Source organism: Aquarana catesbeiana, linkage group LG01 (genome assembly GCF_042186555.1).
Source record: "Aquarana catesbeiana isolate 2022-GZ linkage group LG01, ASM4218655v1, whole genome shotgun sequence".
NCBI lineage: Eukaryota > Metazoa > Chordata > Amphibia > Anura > Ranidae > Aquarana > Aquarana catesbeiana.
The window spans coordinates 127,701,456-127,723,548 of NC_133324.1; the positions used below are offsets into that span (position 1 = coordinate 127,701,456).

General features: G+C 46.3%; 1 protein-coding gene across 1 annotated transcript in view; it reads left to right on the forward strand.

Annotated features, from left to right (window-relative positions):
* Positions 1–2,297: 2,297 nt before the first annotated feature.
* CENPH (centromere protein H) overlaps positions 2,298–22,093 on the forward strand; it is a 48,215-nt gene continuing 28,419 nt past the window's right edge. The window contains exons 1-2 of the mRNA XM_073623626.1: positions 2,298–2,517; positions 5,906–5,961. Coding sequence (XP_073479727.1) covers positions 2,360–2,517; positions 5,906–5,961 — 214 coding nt within the window. The 5' untranslated portion in view covers positions 2,298–2,359. The remainder of the gene's footprint in view (positions 2,518–5,905; positions 5,962–22,093) is intronic.

Consider the following 22,093-nt stretch of genomic DNA (forward strand, 5'->3'; position numbering starts at 1 on the left):
CAGCAGCGCCCTGCACCTGCTTAGCTCTGCGGTATGATACAATAGGGTGGCTGCCCTTAAGCTGCCCCCTAGAGAGCATCCTGCCTTGTTGGAGATGTGCCTCCTCCTCCTCCTCTCTTCTACCAAGCACCGAATTAGAGTCAGTGACCTCATCATCCCCTTCCTCCTCGTCACTGGAGAAAACTTGGCAGTATGCTGCAGCTCTGGGAACATGACTGCCAGTTTCTTGACCTTCTTGGGCACCCCCTCTCTCTAGGCTCACGTTACTCCCTACCATCATCGGAGCCTTCAAATTGCTGCGCATCCTCCTGCAGCATGTACCCGACACTGTGGTCAAATAGTTGGGGGGGACTCCTCCGTGCATGATGGTGGGGCTAGGGAAGGAGTGACTGTTGACATGGAGCCGATGAAATAGGCTGCTTTGGCAGCTGCATTGGCAGGCAAACTACTCTGAGCCTGGGTGACAGAGGATGAGGAGGGCTTTGTTATCCATTCCACCAACTCTTCTGTATGTTGTGGCTCAATAATACGGTCAGCTGCAGAAAAAAAGGACAAGCGTGCCCCACGGCCAGCTGCAGAAAAAAAGGACAAGCGTGCCCCACGGCCATGTGGTGAGGATGCACCGTGTCCACGACCAGCACTGTCGACTGTAGACACAGAGCCTGCTTGCCCTCTTTTAGTGGCCTGTGAGCGTCTGCCTCTCCTTGGTGGCCTTCCGGAAATGCTGTAAATTTTGTTTAGCAAAAGCATACTACACTGTATTGTGTACTGTGTACGCCACCCAAAAAGTAGTAGCAAGTGCACTAGGGGTGCACAGTACTGTGTACACCAACAGAAGTGTAATAACAACTTTCGGTGTTCTGTATGTATTGTGTACTGTGTACACCACCAGAAAAGTAGTAGCAGCTGCACTAGGGGTGCACGGTACAGTGTACACTAACAGAAGTGTAATAACAACTACGGATGTACTGTATCGTGTACACCACCAGAATAGTAGTAGCAACTGCACTATGGGTGCACAGTACTGTGTACACTGCCTGAAGTATATTAAAAAAGTACACCAGGAACGGCCTGCAGTGAGATATAGCTAAACTGGATACAGTGGATATATATATATATATATATATATATATATATATATATATATATATATATATATATATATATATATATATATATACACGAGACTGTCTGTGTGTGTATATATGTGTTTGTATATATATATATATATATATATATATATATATATATATATATATATACAGGGCTTTTTTTCAGGGGGAACTTGGTGGAACTCGGTTCCACCACCTCTAGCTCAGACCCCTGGTTTCTGTGTTTACAAGTGACAGCTCTGCACTCTATGTGTAACCCCCCCCCCCCTGAACTCTGCACTCTGTATGTAATGCAATCTTGGTATTTAATGCCCCTTTAGGACCCTCCTACTGTTTGTGAAGTTTGACTGACCACACCCACTATTTGATGTGATTTGGAGGGTGGGTTTGGATGGAGAGGTTTTGGGGGGTCGTGGTTGAGTTCCAGAACCTATTGTTTGAGAAAAAAAGCCATATATATATATATATATATATATATATATATATATATATAATACACTGCAGCTAACTGAATAACCTTCCTGCTCAATCTAAATGACACTCTCTCTCCATCCACGCCAACAACACACTACACGGGGCCGACATGCAGGCAGCCATATACAGTATGGGGCGTGAACTTAGCCCCCCTGAGCCATGATTGGCAAAAGGCACCCTGCGTTTGGCCAATTATGGCTCTCTTAGCTGAGGGCGCTGAGATTGGCCAAAGCATGCAGGTCATGGTGCATGCTTTGGCCAATCATCATACAGCAATGCACTGCGCTAACGCCGCTCGAATTTGGCGCGAACACCCCATAATGTTCGGTTTTCAATGAACGGGCGAACGAACAGCCAATGTTCGAGTTGAACTCATGTTCGACCCGAACAGAAAGCTCATCCCTAATGGTAAGTGATGGGGGGGGGGATTAGAGGAGCCCCATCACCCTCACATGTTATTGCTCCCTCCCCTTCCCTCAATAACCCCCCACGTGGCTTCATATGAGGACCCCATGAAGGGGGGGGGGGTGACTGGGACCCCTCCCCCACACACACAGCACAGTGCCTCAGCCACTCAGATCTCTTTGCTCAGTTACAATGACACCCCTCATGTTCAGGTCTGTACATTGAGCACTACAGTAGAAATAATCGGCGGGTCACATGACTCTGTATTTCTCACATGACCACAACAGTGCAGGGAAGACATTTGAGCCACACCCTCGTTAGGGGCGGGGAAGGTTTGGATTGGTCAGTCGGCGGGCGGGGGATTCGGTATGATGGCGAAGAGAGGCTCTGTGGACGGGTCGGGCGGCGGGGACAGTCTGGTGCTGAACAAACTCCGGGAGCAGAGCGCCGGTCTGTACCGGGTGTCCGTATCCGGTAGCGGTGATTCCACAGCCTCTATTAGGGTGGAGGAAGACATCCTACGGAAGTGAGTACATACCGGGGGTCTGTCTGTGCACCGGGCCCCGCCCCCCCCCGGGTGTGTTCAGTACATTGTGTGGAGCATTGCAGCCATCAGTGCCCATCCCCCCGGCATTGTTTATATCCCAACCCCAGAGACTCACCTACCGGCATGTAGCTGGATGGCAGGACCCTCTACCACAAGGGCCTGGTGTGTGAGGGACACTGCAGTCTATAAGGACCCCTCTAATCTGTGAGAGCCACTGCACTCCATGAGGGCCACAAGGGATGATTTGGCCCCTGAGGGCTGCTGCGGTCTATGAAGACCCATAGGGGTGTGCCTGGGCACATCCTAATCCTGGGGCTGGCAAAATGTCAATCACAATCTACCCATCGATCGCAGGCAGGTGTCAGGTAAACCGTGATCCTCGCCAACCCCCAGAACCTGACTAGGAGGGGCGGCGGGGGTGGAAATTAGTGGAACCAATCTGTATTTTCCTCCTGCAGCAGCTGAAAGTTGGCTTCTCCTCCCCCCTCTCACCAAAATTCAGCTGCTGCTGGAGGAAAATACAGGGGATCGGTACCAATATAGACCAACCCTCCTGTCCCTCCTCTTTCTCCTTCCTGGGTGCCCCTTGCGCCCCCGACCCCCTTATTGTTTAAGGATGGAGAGCGGGGAAGAGGCTGGTAAATGTCGTACACACGTGTGTTTGAGGTGCACACACCTATGTAAAGTTTGTTCTAATCTGTGAGAGCCGCTGCGATCCATGAGGGCCACAATGAATTTTCTGGTCTGTGAGGGCCATTCTCACCCCTGAGGGCCACACTGACCCTTAAGGCCTGCTGCGTTCTGGTTAGCCTCTGAGGGCTGTTCTGGTCATTGAAAGTTATTTTAGATCCCTGAGGGCCATTTTTGGTTCCGAGGGCCATTCTGACCTCTTGAGGGTCGTACTGGCCCCTAATACCTGCTGCATTGATATCAGTAAGGGCCATTTTTGGGCTGTCAAGGCCTGCCTGGCCCTTGAGGGTTGCTATGGTTTGGTCTGTGAGAGTCGTTCTCACCCTGAGGGCCGTAGCGACCCCCTAAGTGCTGCTGAATTCTGATCCTTGAGTTCCCCTCTATAGGATGTGTAAAGGTTAGTTTAAAAAAAAAAAAAAGTCATACTTGCCTTCTCTGTGCAGTTGGTTTTACACAGAGTGGCCCCGATCCTCCTCTTCTGGGGTCCCTCAGTGACACTCCTGGCTCCTCCTCCTCTTCTTGAGTGCCCTGTTGGAGAGCTGCTCTCCCTCTGGACACTCGTGCGGGCACACTCCTGTGTCCTGCTGCATCCATTGACACAGACAGCAGGACTCGGCCCGGCGCCCGTATCATTGGGTTTGATTGACAGCAGCGAGAGCCAATGGCTGCACTGCTATCAATCTATCCAATCAGGACCCGAGACACCGGCTGGAGCTGGTGTGCTCGCCCCTGTCGCTGGAAAGACCGGGTTCAGATAAGTAAAAGGGGGGGGGGGGTGCTCTGGGGGGCTGCTGCATCACAGGAGGTTTTTCACCTTAATGCATAGAACCTCGAGGGTTTACAACTCATTTTATTGTATCCTTACAACTGTGAGCTGCAGTGTCAGGAGAGGAGTGCTGAGACACGGATGTAGGAGGATTTGACTCAGTCAGGGAAGGTAAAGAAAGTATTTTGTTGACTTAATGATACTTGTATCTGAACTCCAGAAAATACAGAACTCTCCCTTCTTGTGGTGGGACTGCACCCTCATTGGTTGGGTTACCTGCTTGTTTGTGCCTAGAGGGATGGTGAAAATTATTATTACCAACCCAATCCTCCACCCCCTGCAGGCTTCTCTGCACTGCCAGTCCGCTCCTCTAGCATCTTCTCCCTGGCAGTTGAAGGCCCGCTGATGTCACCAAGACTGATCCAGAGCCCATAGCCCTGCATTGGAAGTGTGGGTACCGAGGGACATTCCACTGCCGATGCATGGCAGAGCAGATGATCAGGGAAGTAAGGTGCACAGGACTGTCTAGCTGCTGTGTATTCTATTGTGCCCAGGAGGGACGGGTGCAGCATCCAGCCCCACTGCACTCAGCTTGTCAAAGTTTATGGTAAGCTTCAGCTAGATGGAGCGGAACCCTGTACCCTTTGTCCCCAAACACACAGAGCCCTAAGGCCTGGTTCACACCTATGCATTTTTTTTTGTATGTTTTCAGTTTTGCAGAAACACACTACAGTCCATTTAACATAGTTTTTCTATGGGTCTCGTTCACATATATGTATCTACCCTCTCCACTGATTGATAATGCTGCTGTCGAAGAGTGATTCCATTGCTCCACTATAGATGAAGGAGAAGAATTCTCATATTATAGATTTTCAAGTGTGCCACATCCCATGAAGGACAAAAAGAAAGGAAACCCCTAGGGGTGGGACTTTAAAGGCACTACCAAAGAACAATTGAAGTAAAAAAAGTTGATTTATTAAAGAGAAAATATACATAGAATACTGAACATGGTCATGAATACTGAAGAATCAAGATATACAACATAGAGATACAGGATCCTATACTCAACGTGTTTCGGAGATGAATGTTGTCTCCTTCATCAGGGTTTAACAGGATGTATATAGTCTATAAAATTCAAATAGTTAACAGTAAGTTAGTACATCTATCCAATGGTATACAGACATGGAAAAGCCATTACTGAGGGTGACCCATCAAGCCCAGCTGTCAACTGGCAAGATGACTTAACTGAGGTGGGCGGGCAGTGAGAGCAAGCCGTGCTTATCACAGCACCGTCCACCAGAGGGCGCCGCCTCTCACATAGAGGCGTGTATCCCACTCCAGCAGGCCGCAGAGCCGCGGCCCCAATTATCAGCTGGTCCACGCACCCGCGTGGGAGGATTCCGACCACTGCTGCGGTGTAAGCCAGGCACCAGGACACAGTTTCCAGTTGCCATTACAACCTGGCACCTGGGTTTTGTCGAGCCCTGGTTTACAGTATTCAACAGAGGCACCCTGCCATCTTCAGGCTGCAGTGGAATCTATATGCCAAATGCTTGTTCGTTCATGAAAGAACCTCTAGTCTGTGTGTGATTTCTGTTTCCTAGCTAATATAGTGATGACAATATCGGGAACAACTCTGATTGGTTCCTGGTTATTAGTGGGGACTAATGCAGTAGGTGATAGGGCCCTGATCTGACAGCTGGGAGCTGTTCACTGTCAGCTGCTAGCTGTCAAAGGAAGAACATAGTTTACGTCCCTCAGTATGGGGGGAACAATAACCTAAACAAAAAAGCTGCACTGGTTGTTCTCAACACACACGTTTTCAGTGTCCTGCAAATCTCTGTTACGCGTTTTGTAGTATGTTATCCTTTTGTGGTTTATTCTATTTCACTTAATTTTGTGCTTTTGCAGGCTGCGGGAACAATTGAAGCAGCAGAAGTTTGATCTCCAGAACAGACTTAGTGCAGGTATTTCCTAACTTTTATTGTTTTAGTCCCCATTTCTATGTTTCTGTACCTACTCCAACACAGTAGTCTCACACATATAAAGGGATCATTTTTCTTGAGGCTGGATCCACATGACAGGAGAGTGTGTCCGGCTCTCAATGGAGCCCATTCGCAAATCTCTGTGGCGGCTGCGGAGCGAATTGCACAGGAGTCCTGTGCATCTTTGGCTTTGTTTCAGGTCCAAATTCAGGCAAAAATTTGGGTCTGAAATGGAGTACAGGGACGCACCAGACCCCTGCTGTGAGCCACATGCGAATTAAGCCTTAGTTTGCAGCACTACCATCCAACTATTTTTTAATGTGAATTAGATTTTATTTAGGCCCCTTTCACACAGGGCAGACTGCACCTGCGATCCGCTTGCTCAGCAGGGGACCTGTCTGCTGATCCTTGCCTAGCAGGCGAATGACAGGTCTGTGTGCCCTCCGCTTATGCAGAGCGGACAAAGACAGCTCTCTTTTGTGGGCTGCCCGATATAAACAGACTGCCTGTCTGTTTACACCTGACTGTCATCCGCTGGACAGAAGGGGAACAGATCCCCTTCCGTCTATTTTAGGCGGATCGGGTCAGATTGGATGTAGGCAGGTGTAAACGGACACATGTCTGTTTACACCTGCTGCTCAATAGAAGAGATTCTGATCACATCCACCTGAAAAACGGACAGGCGGACCTTATCGAAATGTCTGTGTGAAAGGGGCCAAACAGAAAAGGTAATGTATCTAATGCAAAAGTTTAATATGTTGCAATTTACAGGTAGATGGGCCCGCTCACTTCTCGCAGTTTGGGATTGCGGGCAGAATCGCTGTGATTCTGCCAGTGATCCCAGATTACGCGGCAATTGCTGCACAACATGCAACACACATTTTGGGTGCCATTATCCCTATAACAGCACCCCAAACGCAATGTGATTCTGCCATGATTGTCACGTGGCTGGATCATGCGGCAAATTTACGCCTTTCAACATCTTTGAAGGAGCTACTTTTCGGGCATCCCATTCAAGTGAATGGGCTGGGCCTATGGGACATGCAAAATCATTAAAAAAAAGTGTGAGCGAGGCATTTAGATGTGGTGGCTGAATGAGGTTATTTCTTTATCGTACATCACGGGACACAGAGCACCATAATAATGACTATGTGGGTTATACGCTTACCATTAGGTGATTGGACACTGGCAACCAATAGTAAGACGGTTCCTCCCATATAACCCCTCCTATACCCTTGTTAAGTTGGTATTCAATCTAGGGCTGAAACAACTAATCGATTAATCGACAACTAATCGATTATGGAATTAATCGATTACTGTTTTCATAATCGATTAATCGGCCAGTAACATAATGGGGTTAAAAAAAAAAAAACTAAAATGAGCCCCTTATAGTACAATAAGAGCAAATAATTGCTACTGTAAATATTACTTTCACAGTTCTACACTAAAAAAAAAAAATGAACCGCTTACAGTAGTGATTATCTGCTTTTTTTTTGTACTATAAAGGGCTAATTTTAGTTTTTTTAACCCCATTATGTTACTAAATGTCTTAGACCTGGTTCACATCTATGTGTTTTTTGGTGCTTTTTGCAGAAACGCATTACAGTTCATTAATATGATTTCCTATGGGACACGTTCACGCAAAACTGTGCTTTATTGGTTCAATATACTTCAATAGAGAAGCTGCAGAAAAGCATGTAATGCGTTTTTGCAGCAATTTGTGTTTTTTAACCACTTGCCGACCGCCGCACGACTATATACGTCGGCAGAATGGCACGGGCAGGCAAAAGGACGTACAGGTACGTCCTTGCCTGCCCGCGGGTGGGGGGTCCGATCGGCCCCCCCCCCCACCCCCCACCCCCCCCCCCCCCCCGGTGCCAGCGGCGGTCGGATCGAGGTCAGGGTCGATCGAAGGTGAGGGGGAGGCCACTCATTCGTGGCTCCCCCCTCGCGATCGCTCCTGGCCAATGATGTGCTTCCTCGGCTTCTGTGAATGTAAACAGAAGCGGAGGAAGTGATGTCATCTCTCCTCGAGACGGTCTTTTCGTCCGGCGCCGAGGAGAGAAGACATCCAAGTAAGTGCACCAACACTACACATACAGTAGAACACGCAGGCACACTTGTCACCCCCCTGTCACCCCCCAGTCACCCCCCGATCACCCCCCTGTACCCCCACACATACTGACACCAATAGCAGGTTTTTTTTTTTTCTGATTATTGCATTGGTGTCAGTTTGTGTCAGTTATAAGTGTTAGGGCAGTTAGGTTAGCCCCCTTTAGGTCTAGGGTACCCCCCTTAGGTCCAGGGTACCCCCCTAATAAAGTTTTAACCCCGTGATCACCCCCCGTCGCCAGTGTCACTAAGCGATCGTTTTTCTGATCGCTGTATTAGTGACACAGGTGACGCTAGTTAGGGAGGTAAGTATATAGGTTCGCTGTCAGTGTTTTATAGCGACAGGGACCCCCATATACTACCTTCTAAAGGTTTTAACCCCTTGATTGCCCCCTAGTTAACCGTTTCACCAGTGATCACCATATAATTGTTACGGGTGACGCTGGTTAGTTGGTTTGTTTTTTGTAGTTTATTATAGTTTATTACAGTTTATTATAGTTTTAGGGCACCCGCCGTTTATTACCTTATAAAGGTTTAACCCCCTAATTGCCCAGCGGTGATATAAGTTAAGTTTTTAGGGTCAGATAAGGTCTGCGTCGCCCCAGGCAGCGTCAGGTTAGCGCCAGTACCGCTAACACCCACGCACGCAGCATACACCTCCCTTAGTGCTATAGTATCTGAACGGATCGATATCTGATCCGATCAGATCTATACTCCCCAGCAGTTTAGGGTCCCCCAAAAAAACGCAGTGTTAGCGGGATCAGCCCAGATACCTGCTAGCACCTGCGTTTTGCTCCTCGGCCCAGCCCAGCCCAGCCCACCCAAGTGCAGTATCGATCGATAACTGTCACAAAACACTAAGCACACATAACTGCAGCGTTCGCAGAGTCAGGCCTGATCCCTGCGATCGCTAACAGTTTTTTGGTAGCGTTTTGAATCAGTCGCTGACAGTCAGGAGCTTTTTTGCCTGTGAGTCTCACTAGTGTACCCCTAAATTTAGAGGCCAAAATGGCAAATCGAAGGTACACTAGTGAAGAGGCCTACACGTTTCTGAGTATGACAGATAGTGAAGAGGAAGTCACTCATCTGTCAAGTTCAGGCTCAGAATACGATCCTGTAGAGGACAGCGGCTCCATGACAGATAGCTCTGACGACGGAGTTGTGGTCCCTGCTAGGGTCAGGCGTACCAGACCCCGAACTTCTTCTTCTGTCCTTGAAGTGCAAGAACCGCAGGTCCCTCGTATGGAGCAGAGCAGTACTAGTGCCGCTACTCCTTCTGGTGAACTGGCAAGCACCAGCGGCCTAGTACACCCTGGTCGTACATCCAGCACTGCAGTATCACGTGGTGACGTGGCGAGTCCCATAAGTGCAGTTCAAGCTGGTGAGGTGGCAAGCACTAGTAGGGTCCCGCTGCCACCAAGAAGACAAAGACAGGCCCGTCGTGCCCATAGTGCCCTTCCTGCTGCATTGGCCAATCCGAATTGGGTACCCACCACTTCTGCAGCACCCGTATTGCCCCCATTCACTGGCCAACCCGGAATTCAGGTGGAAACAGTTGATTTTACGCCACTGGATTTTTATTCACTGTTTTTCACCGAAGATCTCTATAGATCTATTGTGGACCAAAGCAATTTGTACGCTGGTCAACACATCGCCACTATTCCCCAGTCCTCCCTTGCCAGAGATTGGAGACCAATTACGGTCTCCGAATTTAAGGTCTTTCTGGGCCTTTCCCTCAACATGGGCATAACCAAAAAGAGTGAGTTGCGGTCATATTGGTCCACTGACCCAATTCACCATATGCCCGTGTTCTCTGCCTCCATGACCAGGGCACGATACGAGCAGATTTTGCGGTTCATGCACTTCAACGACAATGAACTCTGTCGTCCTCGTGGAGACCCTGAATACGATCGGCTCTACAAAATTCGGCCCCTCGTAAACCACTTCAACCAACGTTTTGCAGACTTGTTTACTCCCCATCAAGTTGTCTGCGTTGATGAGTCCCTGATTAAATTTTCTGGCCGCTTGTCATTCAAACAGTACCTTCCCAGCAAGAGTGCCAGATACGGGGTCAAGATGTATAAGCTCTGTGACAGGGCCACAGGCTATACATGTAGATTTATGGTTTACGAGGGCAAAGATAGTCACGTAGAGCCGATCAACTGCCCTGACTACATAGGAAGCGCTGGCAAGATAGTGTGGGACTTGGTGTCACCCTTATTCGGAAAGGGGTACCACTTGTACGTGGACAATTATTACACGAGCGTGCCACTTTTTAGTCACTTTTTTGATCATCAAATTGGAGCATGTGGCACCGTGCGACCTAATCGCCGGGGGTTTCCTCAGCGGCTTGTAGATTCCCGTCTTAGGCTGGGGGAGAGAGCCTGCTTGCAGTGTAATAATTTGCTCGCTATGAAGTGGAGGGACAATAAGAATGTTTTCGTTCTTACCTCCCTTCATGCAGACACGACGACCCAAATTACTACGGCGACTGGTGTTGTGGAGAAACCCCTCTGTGTCCACGAATATAACCAAAATATGGGAGGGGTGGACCTCAACGACCAGTTGTTGGCGCCGTACCTAATTGCCCGTAAGGCCAGACGCTGGTACAAAAAAGTGTCTGTATACTTATTTCAATTGGCTTTGCTGAACGCTCATGTGCTATACAGAGCTTCAGGACGGACTGGATCCTTCCTTAAATTCCAGGAAGAGATCGTCAGAGCCCTTCTGTTTCCAGACGGTGCTCCACCTCACCTTCCCCAACCAAATGCAGTAGGCCGGCTGCATGAGAGGCATTTTCCTTATGCCATCCCGAGTACCCCTACCCAACAAGCCCCCCAAAGAAAATGTCGTGTCTGCAGAAAGCGCGGATTTAGGCGTGACACCCGGTATTATTGTCCCTCCTGTCCTGGCAATCCTGGTCTTTGCATTGGTGAATGTTTTGAACGCTACCATACACTAGTTGAGTTTTAGCGTAGGGTACAGCACTGCACAGACTAGGACACACTTTCACAGGGTCTCCCAAGATGCCATCGCATTTTGAGAGACCCAAACCTGGAACCGTTACAGTTTTAAAAGTTACAGTTATAAAAAAAAAAATGTAAAAAAAAAAAAAAAAAGAAAAAAAAAAATAAAATACACAAAAAAAATCTAAAATAAAAAAACCAAAAATAGTTGTCGTTTTTATTGTTCTCTCTCTCTCTATTTTCTCTCTATTGTTCTTCTCTTTTTTACTGTATTCTATTCTGCAATGTTTTATTGTTATGTTTTATCATGTTTGCTTTTCAGGTATGTAATTTTTTTATAGTTTAATGTGTTTTAACCATTTTTTTGTTTTCAGGTACGCCATTCAGCTGCAGCGCGGATTTATTTATCTTGACAGCAACAGCGTTTGCTCCCACGATACATAAAGCCGTGACTCCAGCGCTGTCGGAGGTGATTTCACCACCACAGTTACATACTTCAGCATATATGCCGAAGCGTGGGGGCAGCAGTGGGTGGAGGAGCGATTTGCTCCTGCCTTTTGTGGGAGGATGCCCCCATGCTTCGGCATATATATATTTTAGGTAGGCACAGGTTGCGTTAAATGTTTTATTTTTTACTATGTTTTTTTTTTTTTTGTATTTGCTTTGCAGGTATGGTAAGTATTACTGTTATACTGTAATGTTACTTTGTTTTTTGTTAACCATCATTTGCTTAGCAGGTACGCCATTCAGTTGCAGCGCGGATTTATTTATCTTGACAGCAACAGCGTTTGCTCCCACGATACATAAAGCAGTGACTCCAGCGCTGTCGGAGGTGATTTCACCACCACAGTTACATACTTCAGCATATATATGCCGAAGCGTGGGGGCAGCAGTGGGTGGAGGAGCGATTTGCTCCTGCCTTTTGCGGGAGGATGCTCCCATGCTTCGGCATATATAAAACGGTGCATGTATGCCCATCATTAGAAGTGGGTGGATGAAGGGAGGTATTCTAATGGTGGGCATACCCACCGATCAAGATCTTTTTTTCGTTCAGCCCACAGGCTGCATGAAAAAAAAGTTTACAATGTATGCCCAACAAGGACCAGCAATGTACTGGTATGTTGCTGGACTTTGAGTGGTTATACCAGAATGATGCCTGCAGGTTTAGGTATCATCTTGGTATCATTCTTTTCAGCCAGCGGTCGGCTTTCATGTAAAAGCAATCCTAGCGGCTAATTAGCCTCTAGACTGCTTTTACAAGCAGTGGGAGGGAATGCCCCCCCCCCCACCGTCTTCCATGTTTTTCTCTGGCTCTCCTGTCCCAACAGGGAACCTGAGAATGCAGCCGGTGATTCAGCCAGCTGACCATAGAGCTGATCAGAGACCAGAATGGCTCCAAACATCTCTATGGCCTAAGAAATCGGAAGCTACGAGCATTTCATGACTTAGATTTCGCCGGATGTAAACAGCGCCATTAGGAAATTGGGAAAGCATTTTATCACACCGATCTTGGTGTGGTCAGATGCTTTGAGGGCAGAGGAGAGATCTAGGGTCTAATAGACCCCAATTTTTTCAAAAAAGAGTACCTGTCACTACCTATTGCTATCATAGGGGATATTTACATTCCCTGAGATAACAATAAAAATGATTAAAAAAAAAAAAAAAATGAAAGGAACAGTTTAAAAATAAGATAAAAAAGCAAAAAAATAATAAGGAAGGAAAAAAAAAAAAAAAGCACCCCTGTCCCCCCCTGCTCTCGCACAAAGGCGAACGCAAGCGTCGGTCTGGCGTCAAATGTAAACAGCAATTGCACCATGCATGTATGGTATCACCGCGAAGGTCAGATCGAGGGCAGTAATTTTAGCAGTAGACCTCCTCTGTAAATCTAAAGTGGTAACCTGTAAAGGCTTTTAAAGACTTTTAAAAATGTATTTAGTTTGTCGCCACTGCACGTTTGTGCGCAATTTTAAAGCATGTCATGTTTGGTATCCATGTACTCGGCCTAAGATCATCTTTTTTATTTCATCAAACATTTGGGCAATATAGTGTGTTTTAGTGCATTAAAATGTTAAAAAGTGTGTTTTTTCCCCAAAAAATGCGTTTGAAAAATCACTGCGCAAATACTGTGTGAAAAAAAAAAATGAAACACCCACCATTTTAATCTGTAGGGCATTTGCTTTAAAAAAATATATAATGTTTGGGGGTTCAAAGTAATTTTCTTGCAAAAAAAAAAAATGTTTTCATGTAAACAAAAAGTGTCAGAAAGGGCTTTGTCTTCAAGTGGTTAGAAGAGTGGGTGATGTGTGACATAAGCTTCTAAATGTTGTGCATAAAATGCCAGGACAGTTCAAAACACCCCCAAATGACCCCATTTTGGAAAGTAGACACCCCAAGCTATTTGCTGAGAGGCATGTCGAGTCCATGGAATATTTTATATTGTGACACAAGTTGCGGGAAAAAGACAAATTTTTTTTTTTTTGCACAAAGTTGTCACTAAATGATATATTGCTCAAACATGCCATGGGAATATGTGAAATTACACCCCAAAATACATTCTGTTGCTTCTCCTGAATACGGGGATACCCCATGTGTGAGACTTTTTGGGAGCCTAGCCGCGTACGGGACCCCGAAAACCAAGCACCGCCTTCAGGCTTTCTAAGGGCGTAAATTTTTGATTTCACTCTTCACTGCCTATCACAGTTTCGGAGGCCATGGAATGCCCAGATGGCATAAACCCCCCCAAATGACCCCATTTTGGAAAATAGACACCCAAAGCTATTTGCTGAGAGGTATAGTGAGTATTTTGCAGACCTCACTTTTTGTCACAAACTTTTGAAAAAAGAAAAAAAAAATACGTTTTTCTTGTCTTTCTTCATTTTCAAAAACAAATGAGAGCTGCAAAATACTCGCCATGCCTCTCAGCAAATAGCTTGGGGTGTCTACTTTCCAAAATGGGGTCATTTTGGGGGGTTTTGTGCTATCTTGGCATTTTATGGCCTTCGAAACTGTGATGGGTAGTGAGGAGTGAAATCAAAAATTAACGCCCTTAGAAATCCTGAAGGCGGTGATTGGATTTCGGGGCCCCGTATGAAGCTAGGCTCCCAAAAAGTGCCACTCATGTGGTATCCCCATACTCAGGAGAAGCAGCAGAATGTATTTTGGGGTGTAATTCCACTTATTCCCATGGCCTGTGTGAGCAATATATCATTTAGTGACAACTTTGTGCAAAAAAAAAAAAAAATTGTCACTTTTCCGCAACTTGTGTCAAAATATAAAATATTCCATGGACTCAACATGCCTCTCAGCAAATAGCTTGGGGTGTCTACTTTCCAAAATGGGGTCATTTGGGGGGGGTTTGTGCCATCTTGGCATTTTATGGCCTTCAAAACTGTGATAGGTAGTGAGGAGTGAAATCAAAAATGTATGCCCTTAGAAATCCTGAAGGCGGTGCTTGGTTTTCGGGGCCCCGTACGCGGCTAGGCTCCCAAAAAGTCCCACACATGTGGTATCCCCGTACTCAGGAGAAGCAGCAGAATGTATTTTGGGGTGTAATTCCACATATGCCCATGGCATGTTTGAGCAATATATCATTTAGTGACAACTTTTTGTAATTTTTTTTTTTTTATTATTTATTTTTTATTTTTTTGTCATTATTCAATCACTTGGGACAAAAAAAATAAATATTCAATGAGTTCAACATGCCTCTCAGCAATTTCCTTTGGGGTGTCTACTTTCCAAAATGGGGTCATTTGGGGGGGTTTTGTACTGCCCTGCCATTTTAGCACCTCATGAAATGACATAGGCAGTCATAAACTAAAAGCTGTGTAAATTCCAGAAAATGTACCCTAGTTTGTAGACGCTATAACTTTTGCGCAAACCAATAAATATACGCTTATTGACATTTTTTTTACCAAAGACATGTGGCCGAATACATTTTGGCCTAAATGTATGACTAAAATTGAGTTTATTGGATTTTTTTTTATAACAAAAAGTAGAAAATATCATTTTTTTTTTCAAAATTTTCGGTCTTTTTCCGTTTATAGCGCAAAAAATAAAAACAGCAGAGGTGATCAAATACCATCAAAAGAAAGCTCTATTTGTGGGAAGAAAAGGATGCAAATTTCGTTTGGTTACAGCATTGCATGACCGCGCAATTAGCAGTTAAAGCGACGCAGTGCCAAATTGTAAAAAGTGCTCTGGTCAGGAAGGGGGTAAATCCTTCCGGGGCTGAAGTGGTTAGTCTGCCCAACAACAAATTGGCCAAAAAAAAAATGCAAAAATGCAAATCGCAGCAAAATCACGTGCACAAAAATCAAAACGCACAGCAAAAAGCACTGCAGAAACAGATCAAAAGCAAACTGCTTAGGTGTGCACCGAGCCTTATGCTGGCCACACGGATCAATTTTCAGACGAGAATATTCAGACGAAAAGTCTTTGTACATTCACTGAATGAAAGAATGTTGTTTGAAATGTTCACTTGTTTTTAACATTCTCTTTTTTAAATGAATGTAATTTATGAACGAAAACCACATACTGTCTGAAAATTCCTTTCACCAAGAAGTTTTCTATTTCCAAATTTTCCCATCACTGTGGTTGAAAATGAACGTTGATTTGACCCCACTAACAATTAGAAAATCGAACAAACGTTCTTTAAATTACATTTTTTTTTTTTTAAGAAGAAGACATTGTCTCCTCTAATAGTTTATACAGTATATCTCCTCTTATAGTATATATCTCTTCTGTCTGTTATTCTCAGAGTGGATTAGATATTTTGCTCCCTAACCATATAGTTGGTTATTTATATTTACCACTGCATAGAGATATTTAAGAATAAATTACCTTTTTTTTAAAACTTTACACATTAACTAAATTATACACCACACTTTTTTTTAAGGTTATTAACCGAATAATCGAAACAATAATCGGCCAAATAATCGTTAGTTGCAGCCCTAATTCAATCTTGCCCAAGGTAAACCAGAAAGGGTGCTTTAAAGGTCCAGGGGTGTGGACCCCAATACATGGGGGACCCGGTCCTTAGAGGCGCTACCCGCCATGATGGGGGAAGATTGGGCCCGGGAAGACAGGCCCTGCTGCTTGGGATGGTGAGTACTCCCTTTGGGATATATAGATATAGATAGATAGTATTTCTCTTTGAAACTGCTGGTAACCTTGAGCCTGTGTCTGGGATTACAGATGGCCGGTTTGGTGCGCTTTTTTTGAATACTGGCGTGAGTGTGCGCGTGCCCGGCGTGAGTGTGTGCGCCGCTGCTGTGTGCGTCAGGACGGCGTGGGCGTGCCGCCAGTCGCTGATGCGCACGCTCACTCTCAAGCTAATGCTTCATAGGCATGGAGCTCCTGGCATGCACGTGGACAACACAGAGCGATAGTTGGGCACGTGTGTCTGGTGGTCTTGGACACAGTGGTGACAGGTTAAAGGCTGGTTATAGTTTGTGGGGAGTACTCCTTTTCTTCCTCATGTGTAAGCAATGTCTTCCAGACAACGAGGTATAGGGAACAAGGAAAGCACAGGGGTAAGAGTACCTCCTTTAAAAACAGGAGATCAACCCCATGCTGATGCAGCCTCAGTTTCTCCTGAAAGACCTGCGGCATCTGGCCTGGCTGAGCCATTGCATTTGTCAGGCATAGTGGCCACTACCAATATACCTGCCTTGGCTTATGTTACAAAGGAGGATTTGGCATCTGCCTTAGCAGGCCTTGAGGGCAAAATAGCTGTCATGATTGCCTCTGTAACACAGGGGGGGAGGAAGCATAATAGATCTCCCTCCCCTGAGCCTGGGCCAAGTGGCGAGTCCCTAGAGCGCCAGGACTCTTATAGCCAGATGGGTCCAGGTGATCTGGAACCAGAATGGGCAGAGGATTTGGAAGAGGTGGTCATAAGGGACCGAGAGGAAGGAGAGGCCGAAGGATCCTCGGCTGATTTCAGCCTCCCATTCCCAAAAATTGTTTATCCAATCTCTAATTGAGATGGTACGAATTGGGTTTAAGTTACCCCCGGTTCAGGAGTCTGCACTCTCCTGTTCTACTTTGGGATCTTTGCGACCTCAGCAAATTTCCCAAGCGTTCCCTTTGCATCCGTTGCTGGAGCAGGTGGTTTATGCGGACTGGGAGCACCCTGACAGGATATACTTACCTCCAAAAAGGTTTTCTATCTTATATCCTATGGAGGAGAAGTTCAGGAAGAAATGGAGCACACCATTGGTGGATGCTGCCATATCTTCTGTAAACAAAAGTTTGACCTGTCCAGTGGATAATGCCCAGGTATTCAAGGATCCGGCTGATAAAAAGCTAGAGTCCTTATTAAAGGCCTCCTTTTCGGTGGCTGGTGCAGCAGTTCAGCCAGCAGTTGCAGCTATTGGGATTTGCCAATCCCTAAAGGATCGCTTGAAAAGGTTGGTAAGGTACATTCCTTGCCAGGAGGAATCTGCCGAGGAGTTATCGGAGATTCCTCATGCCTTATGTTTTGCAGTAGACGCATTGAAAGACTCAATCCAACAGATGTCTCGTTTTGCGTTACTGTTAATTCATATGCGCAGAGTCTTGTGGCTAAAGAACTGGTCTGCTGAGACGCCATGTAAAAGGCTACTCGCAGCTTTTCCATTTCATGGAGAGCGCTTGTTTGGCAAGGATCTGGATAAATATATACAAAAGATCTCTGGAGGAAAGCGTGCCCTGCTCCCTATTAAAAAGAAAGGAAAGCAACCCTCTTATAAAATTCCTAATGCTCCAGGACCTGGTGCTTCTTCCCCTAAGCAGTATCGACGGCCTCAGCTGTCTGGGTTTAAAAGACCCTAGGGTCAGAAGAAACCCTGGACACAAGACACCCAAGCCCAACTCCAAGTCTACCTTGTGAAGGGGCGCCCCCGCTCTCACGGGTGGGAGGCAGGCTTCGGCTGTTTCGGGAGGCCTGGGAAGAACTGGTTCAAGACAGAGGGTCATTTCCACTGTAAAATACAGTTACAGAATAGAGTTCCGGGAGATTCCCCCGAATCGGTTTCTGTACTCAAGGGTTCCGTCAGATCCAGAGAAAAGATGCCTATTCCTAGCTTTACACCATCTGCTCATGCAGGGAGTAATTGTAAAGGTTCCGCACGAGGAAAGATTCAAGGGGTTTTACTCAAACCTATTTACTGTGCTGAAACCAAATGGGGAAGTAAGGCCCATTTTGGACCTCAAGGCTCTCAACTTCTTTGTAGACGTCTGATCCTTCTGCATGGAGTCGGTTCGTTCAATAATAAAATCCCTGAGAAAGGGAGACTATTTAGCGTCCATAGATATCAAGGACGCGTACCTTCATGTGTCCATCTTCGGTCCACAGCAAAGGTTCTTACGCTTCGCTATAGAGGGCAGTCATTTCCAATTTGTGGCACTACCTTTCGGTCTTGCCACGGCCCCCAGGGTTTTCACAAAGATTCTGGCCCCGGTGTTGGCGTTCCTAAGGTCTCAGAAAGTCTCCGTAGTAGGATATCTGGACGATCTTCTTCTAAGGGAATGCTCTCGCCCCATACTGGTTCAAAACGTGTCAAGAACAGTACGGGTTTTACAACGCCTAGGTTGGGTGCTAAATATGGACAAGTCAGCTCTTTGTCCGACCCAAGCCTTGGTGTATCCGAGTCTGGTCTTGGACACCGCCCAAGAAAGGGTGTTTCTTCCTCCCTTAAAGGTTGCCTCCATAGTGGAACTTGTACAGAAGGTGAAAAAAGAACTAACACCTTCTATTCGGCTATGCATGAGGTTACTAGGCAAGATGGTGTTATCCTTCAGCGCAGTGCCATATGCACAGTTCCACTCCAGAGTGTTCCAGAACAGTATTCTAAAGGCCTGGGACAAGTTGGCTCAAACCCTGGATCAGCCTATGGTTCTATCTCCACAGGTTCTATGGAACCTCTCTTGGTGGTTAAGAACCAGCAACTTGAAGAGAGGGAAATCTTACCCACCGGTAGCCTGGAAGGTCATAACCACGGACGCCAGTCGTCTCAGTTGGGGAGCAGTCCTAGAGGAAGCGTCTGTTCAGGGAATATGGTCACAGACAGGACCCTGCCCATCAATCTATTGGAGTTTCGGGTAGCTCGTCTGGCTCTGCGATTCTGGACATCCAGATTGCGGGGTCTTCCTGTTAGAGTCCAGTCCGACAACTCCACGGTAGTGGCATATATCAACCACGAGGGAGGTACCAGGAGTCGGGCAGCCCAAAGAGAAGTAGATTATATATTGACTTGGGCAGAAAAACGTGCCGTTTCTGTCGGCAGTGTTTATTCCAGGGGTGGACAATTGGCAGGCGGATTTCCTAAGTCGCCAGAAACTGTTACCAGGGGAATGGTCCCTGCATCTCAAGGTTTTCCTACAGATCTGCCAATACTGGGGGACCCCAGATGCGGATCTGCTGGCATCCAGATTCAATGCCAAGCTGGACAGGTTTGTATCCAGGACCAAGGATCCGCTGGCTGTCGGGATAGTAGTTCCTTGGGATCCGTATTCTCTGATATATGCCTTCCCTCCGATCCAAATTCTGTCACACTTACTACGCAGAATATAGGAGGAACAGAAGCCGGTGATCTTAGTGGCTCCAGCGTGGCCCCGGAGATCCTGGTACTCGGAGATTGTGATGTTGGCAGTAGGGGACCCATTGGTCCTTCCTTGCCGTTCAGACCTGTTGTCTCAAGGGCCCATATTCCATCCTTTACGGTTGCTGAATTTGATGGCCTGGCTATTGAGACCAGACTATTGAAAGGCCGTGGTATTATGGGTTCAGTCTTGTCTACTTTGATAAACGCTAGAAAGTCAGTTTCTAGAGCTATCTATTATAGAGTCTGGAAATCATACATTTCTTGGTGTGAGGAAAAAAAATGGAACCCTCGTAGGTATACGATTGGAAGAGTTCTCGCCTTTCTTCAAGCAGGAGTAGACTTACAGCTCGCTTTAGGGACAATTAAGGGACAGATTTCGGCCTTATCATTTTTTTTTCAAAGACCATTTGCATCCCATTCTTTGGTGCGAACCTTTGTCAAGGGAGTAGCACACCTGAGGCCGCCGCTTAAACCACCTTTATGTCCCTGGGACCTAAATTTGGTACTGTCAGCCTTACAGAGTCAACCCTTTGAACCTATTAGGCATGTTCCTTTTGTCCTATTGACCAGAAAATTAGTTTTTTTGGTGGCTATAACATCGGCTAGAAGGGTGTCAGAATTGGCCGCCCTTTCTTGCAAGGAACCTTTTATGATTCTTCATCAGAACAGAGTGGTCATGCGCCCTCGTCCGGATTTTCTACCGAAGGTGGTTTCCAAATTTCATTTGAATCAGGATATCATTTTACCTTCCTTTTTTCCAAACCCTAAGACTAGGAAGGAAAGGTCGCTTCACTCACTGGATGTGGTGAGGGCGATAAAAGTTTACTTGGAAATGTCAGCTCCTTTTCGGAAGACTGACTGACTGTTTTTTTGTCTTGCCTGAGGGTCTTAAATAAGGACAGCCGGCAACAAGTTCAGCTATATCCAGGTGGATTTCTCAGACTATTATCCAGGCGTATGGATTAAAGCGCAGGGTTCCACCCCAGGATTTAAAAGCACACTCGACTAGAGGGATTAGTGCATCATGGGCAGTACGCCAACAGGTGTCTATGGCTCAGGTTTGCAAAGCGGCCGCTTGGTCTTCAGTTCATACGTTCACCAGGTTTTACCAGGTGGATGTGAGATCTCAAAAAGAGGCTGTTTTTGGCCACAGCGTGTTGCAGGCAGCTTTATAGTCTCAGGCCCGTTGGGCTTAGGGGTAATGTGTCTCCCCCCCCCCCCCCCCCCCCCCCCTTGGTGCATTACTTTAGGACATCCCACATAGTCAGTCATTATTATGGTGCTCTGTGTCCCGTGATGTACGATAAAGAAAAATGGATTTTTAAAACGGCTTACCTGTAAAATCCTTTTCTTGGAGTACATCACGGGACACAGAGGTCCCTCCCCTCTTCCTGGGATCGTCATTGCTTGCTACAAAACTGAGGTACTTCCGGTATAGGAGAGGTTATATGGGAGGAACCGTCTTACTATTGGTTGCCAGTGTCCAATCACCTAAAGGTAAGCGTATAACCCACATAGTCATTGTTATCATGCTCTGTGTCCCATGATGTACTCCAAGAAAAGGATTTTACAGGTAAGCTGTTTAGAAAATCCATTTTTTTTCCCCTTGGTGGTCCTGCCAGTAGCACACTTCCTGTTTAGGATGATCATACTCACTCGCTGTACTGTATCTATGGTAGGGCAGCATTGTCACCCTAGGACAGGAAGTTTGTTAGGATTACGGAACCCCCCCCCCCCCCACTCTTCTTCGTAACACAGTTGGGAAGGAGTTCTGTAGTCCCAAAACGCTTTCTGATAACATAGTTTAAAGTGGTAGAAAACTCTAGCACTTTTTATTTTTTTTATAGACCCCCTGCAATGTTTTGCCATAATGTGCTAGTATGCACCGCATACTTGCAGATTATGACTGACCTGCCTTTAAAATGGAGCCCTCCAGCGCTAAGCTCGTCCCATACCAGCCAATGTAAATGGCCGAAGATCCTGCACCTTGTGTCGATCAGGTGAAGATGTTGGCACTAGCTAGGGAGCTTGCAGACGTCACACTGCTAGAGGGGAAGTGGGTATAGTTCTGCTTTAACCTGTTCCCACTGGCCATACACATGTAGGTGGTGGGAGGGCTTTAACGTCAAACCACTGCACATATACATCCACGAGGAGCGGCTTTTCTGTGCTGATAATTAAGTGTGTGTGTGTGTGTGTGTGTGTGTGTGTGTGTGTGTTCATATTCATTCATATTCTGAAATGTAGGAATTTAGGAGACTTGCTAACTACAGTAGATACTGCATAATATGTTTGCGAAAAAAAAAAGACTAGATTTCAGCTTTAAGGTTGAGGTGTCACAATCCTGAGCTATTCACAAAACATATGCTGGAACAATACATATAGGAGTTCACCGCTCTAAGACAATCACCTCTCCTGGAATCAGCTGTCTCCACAGTCAAGTTGGGTGCC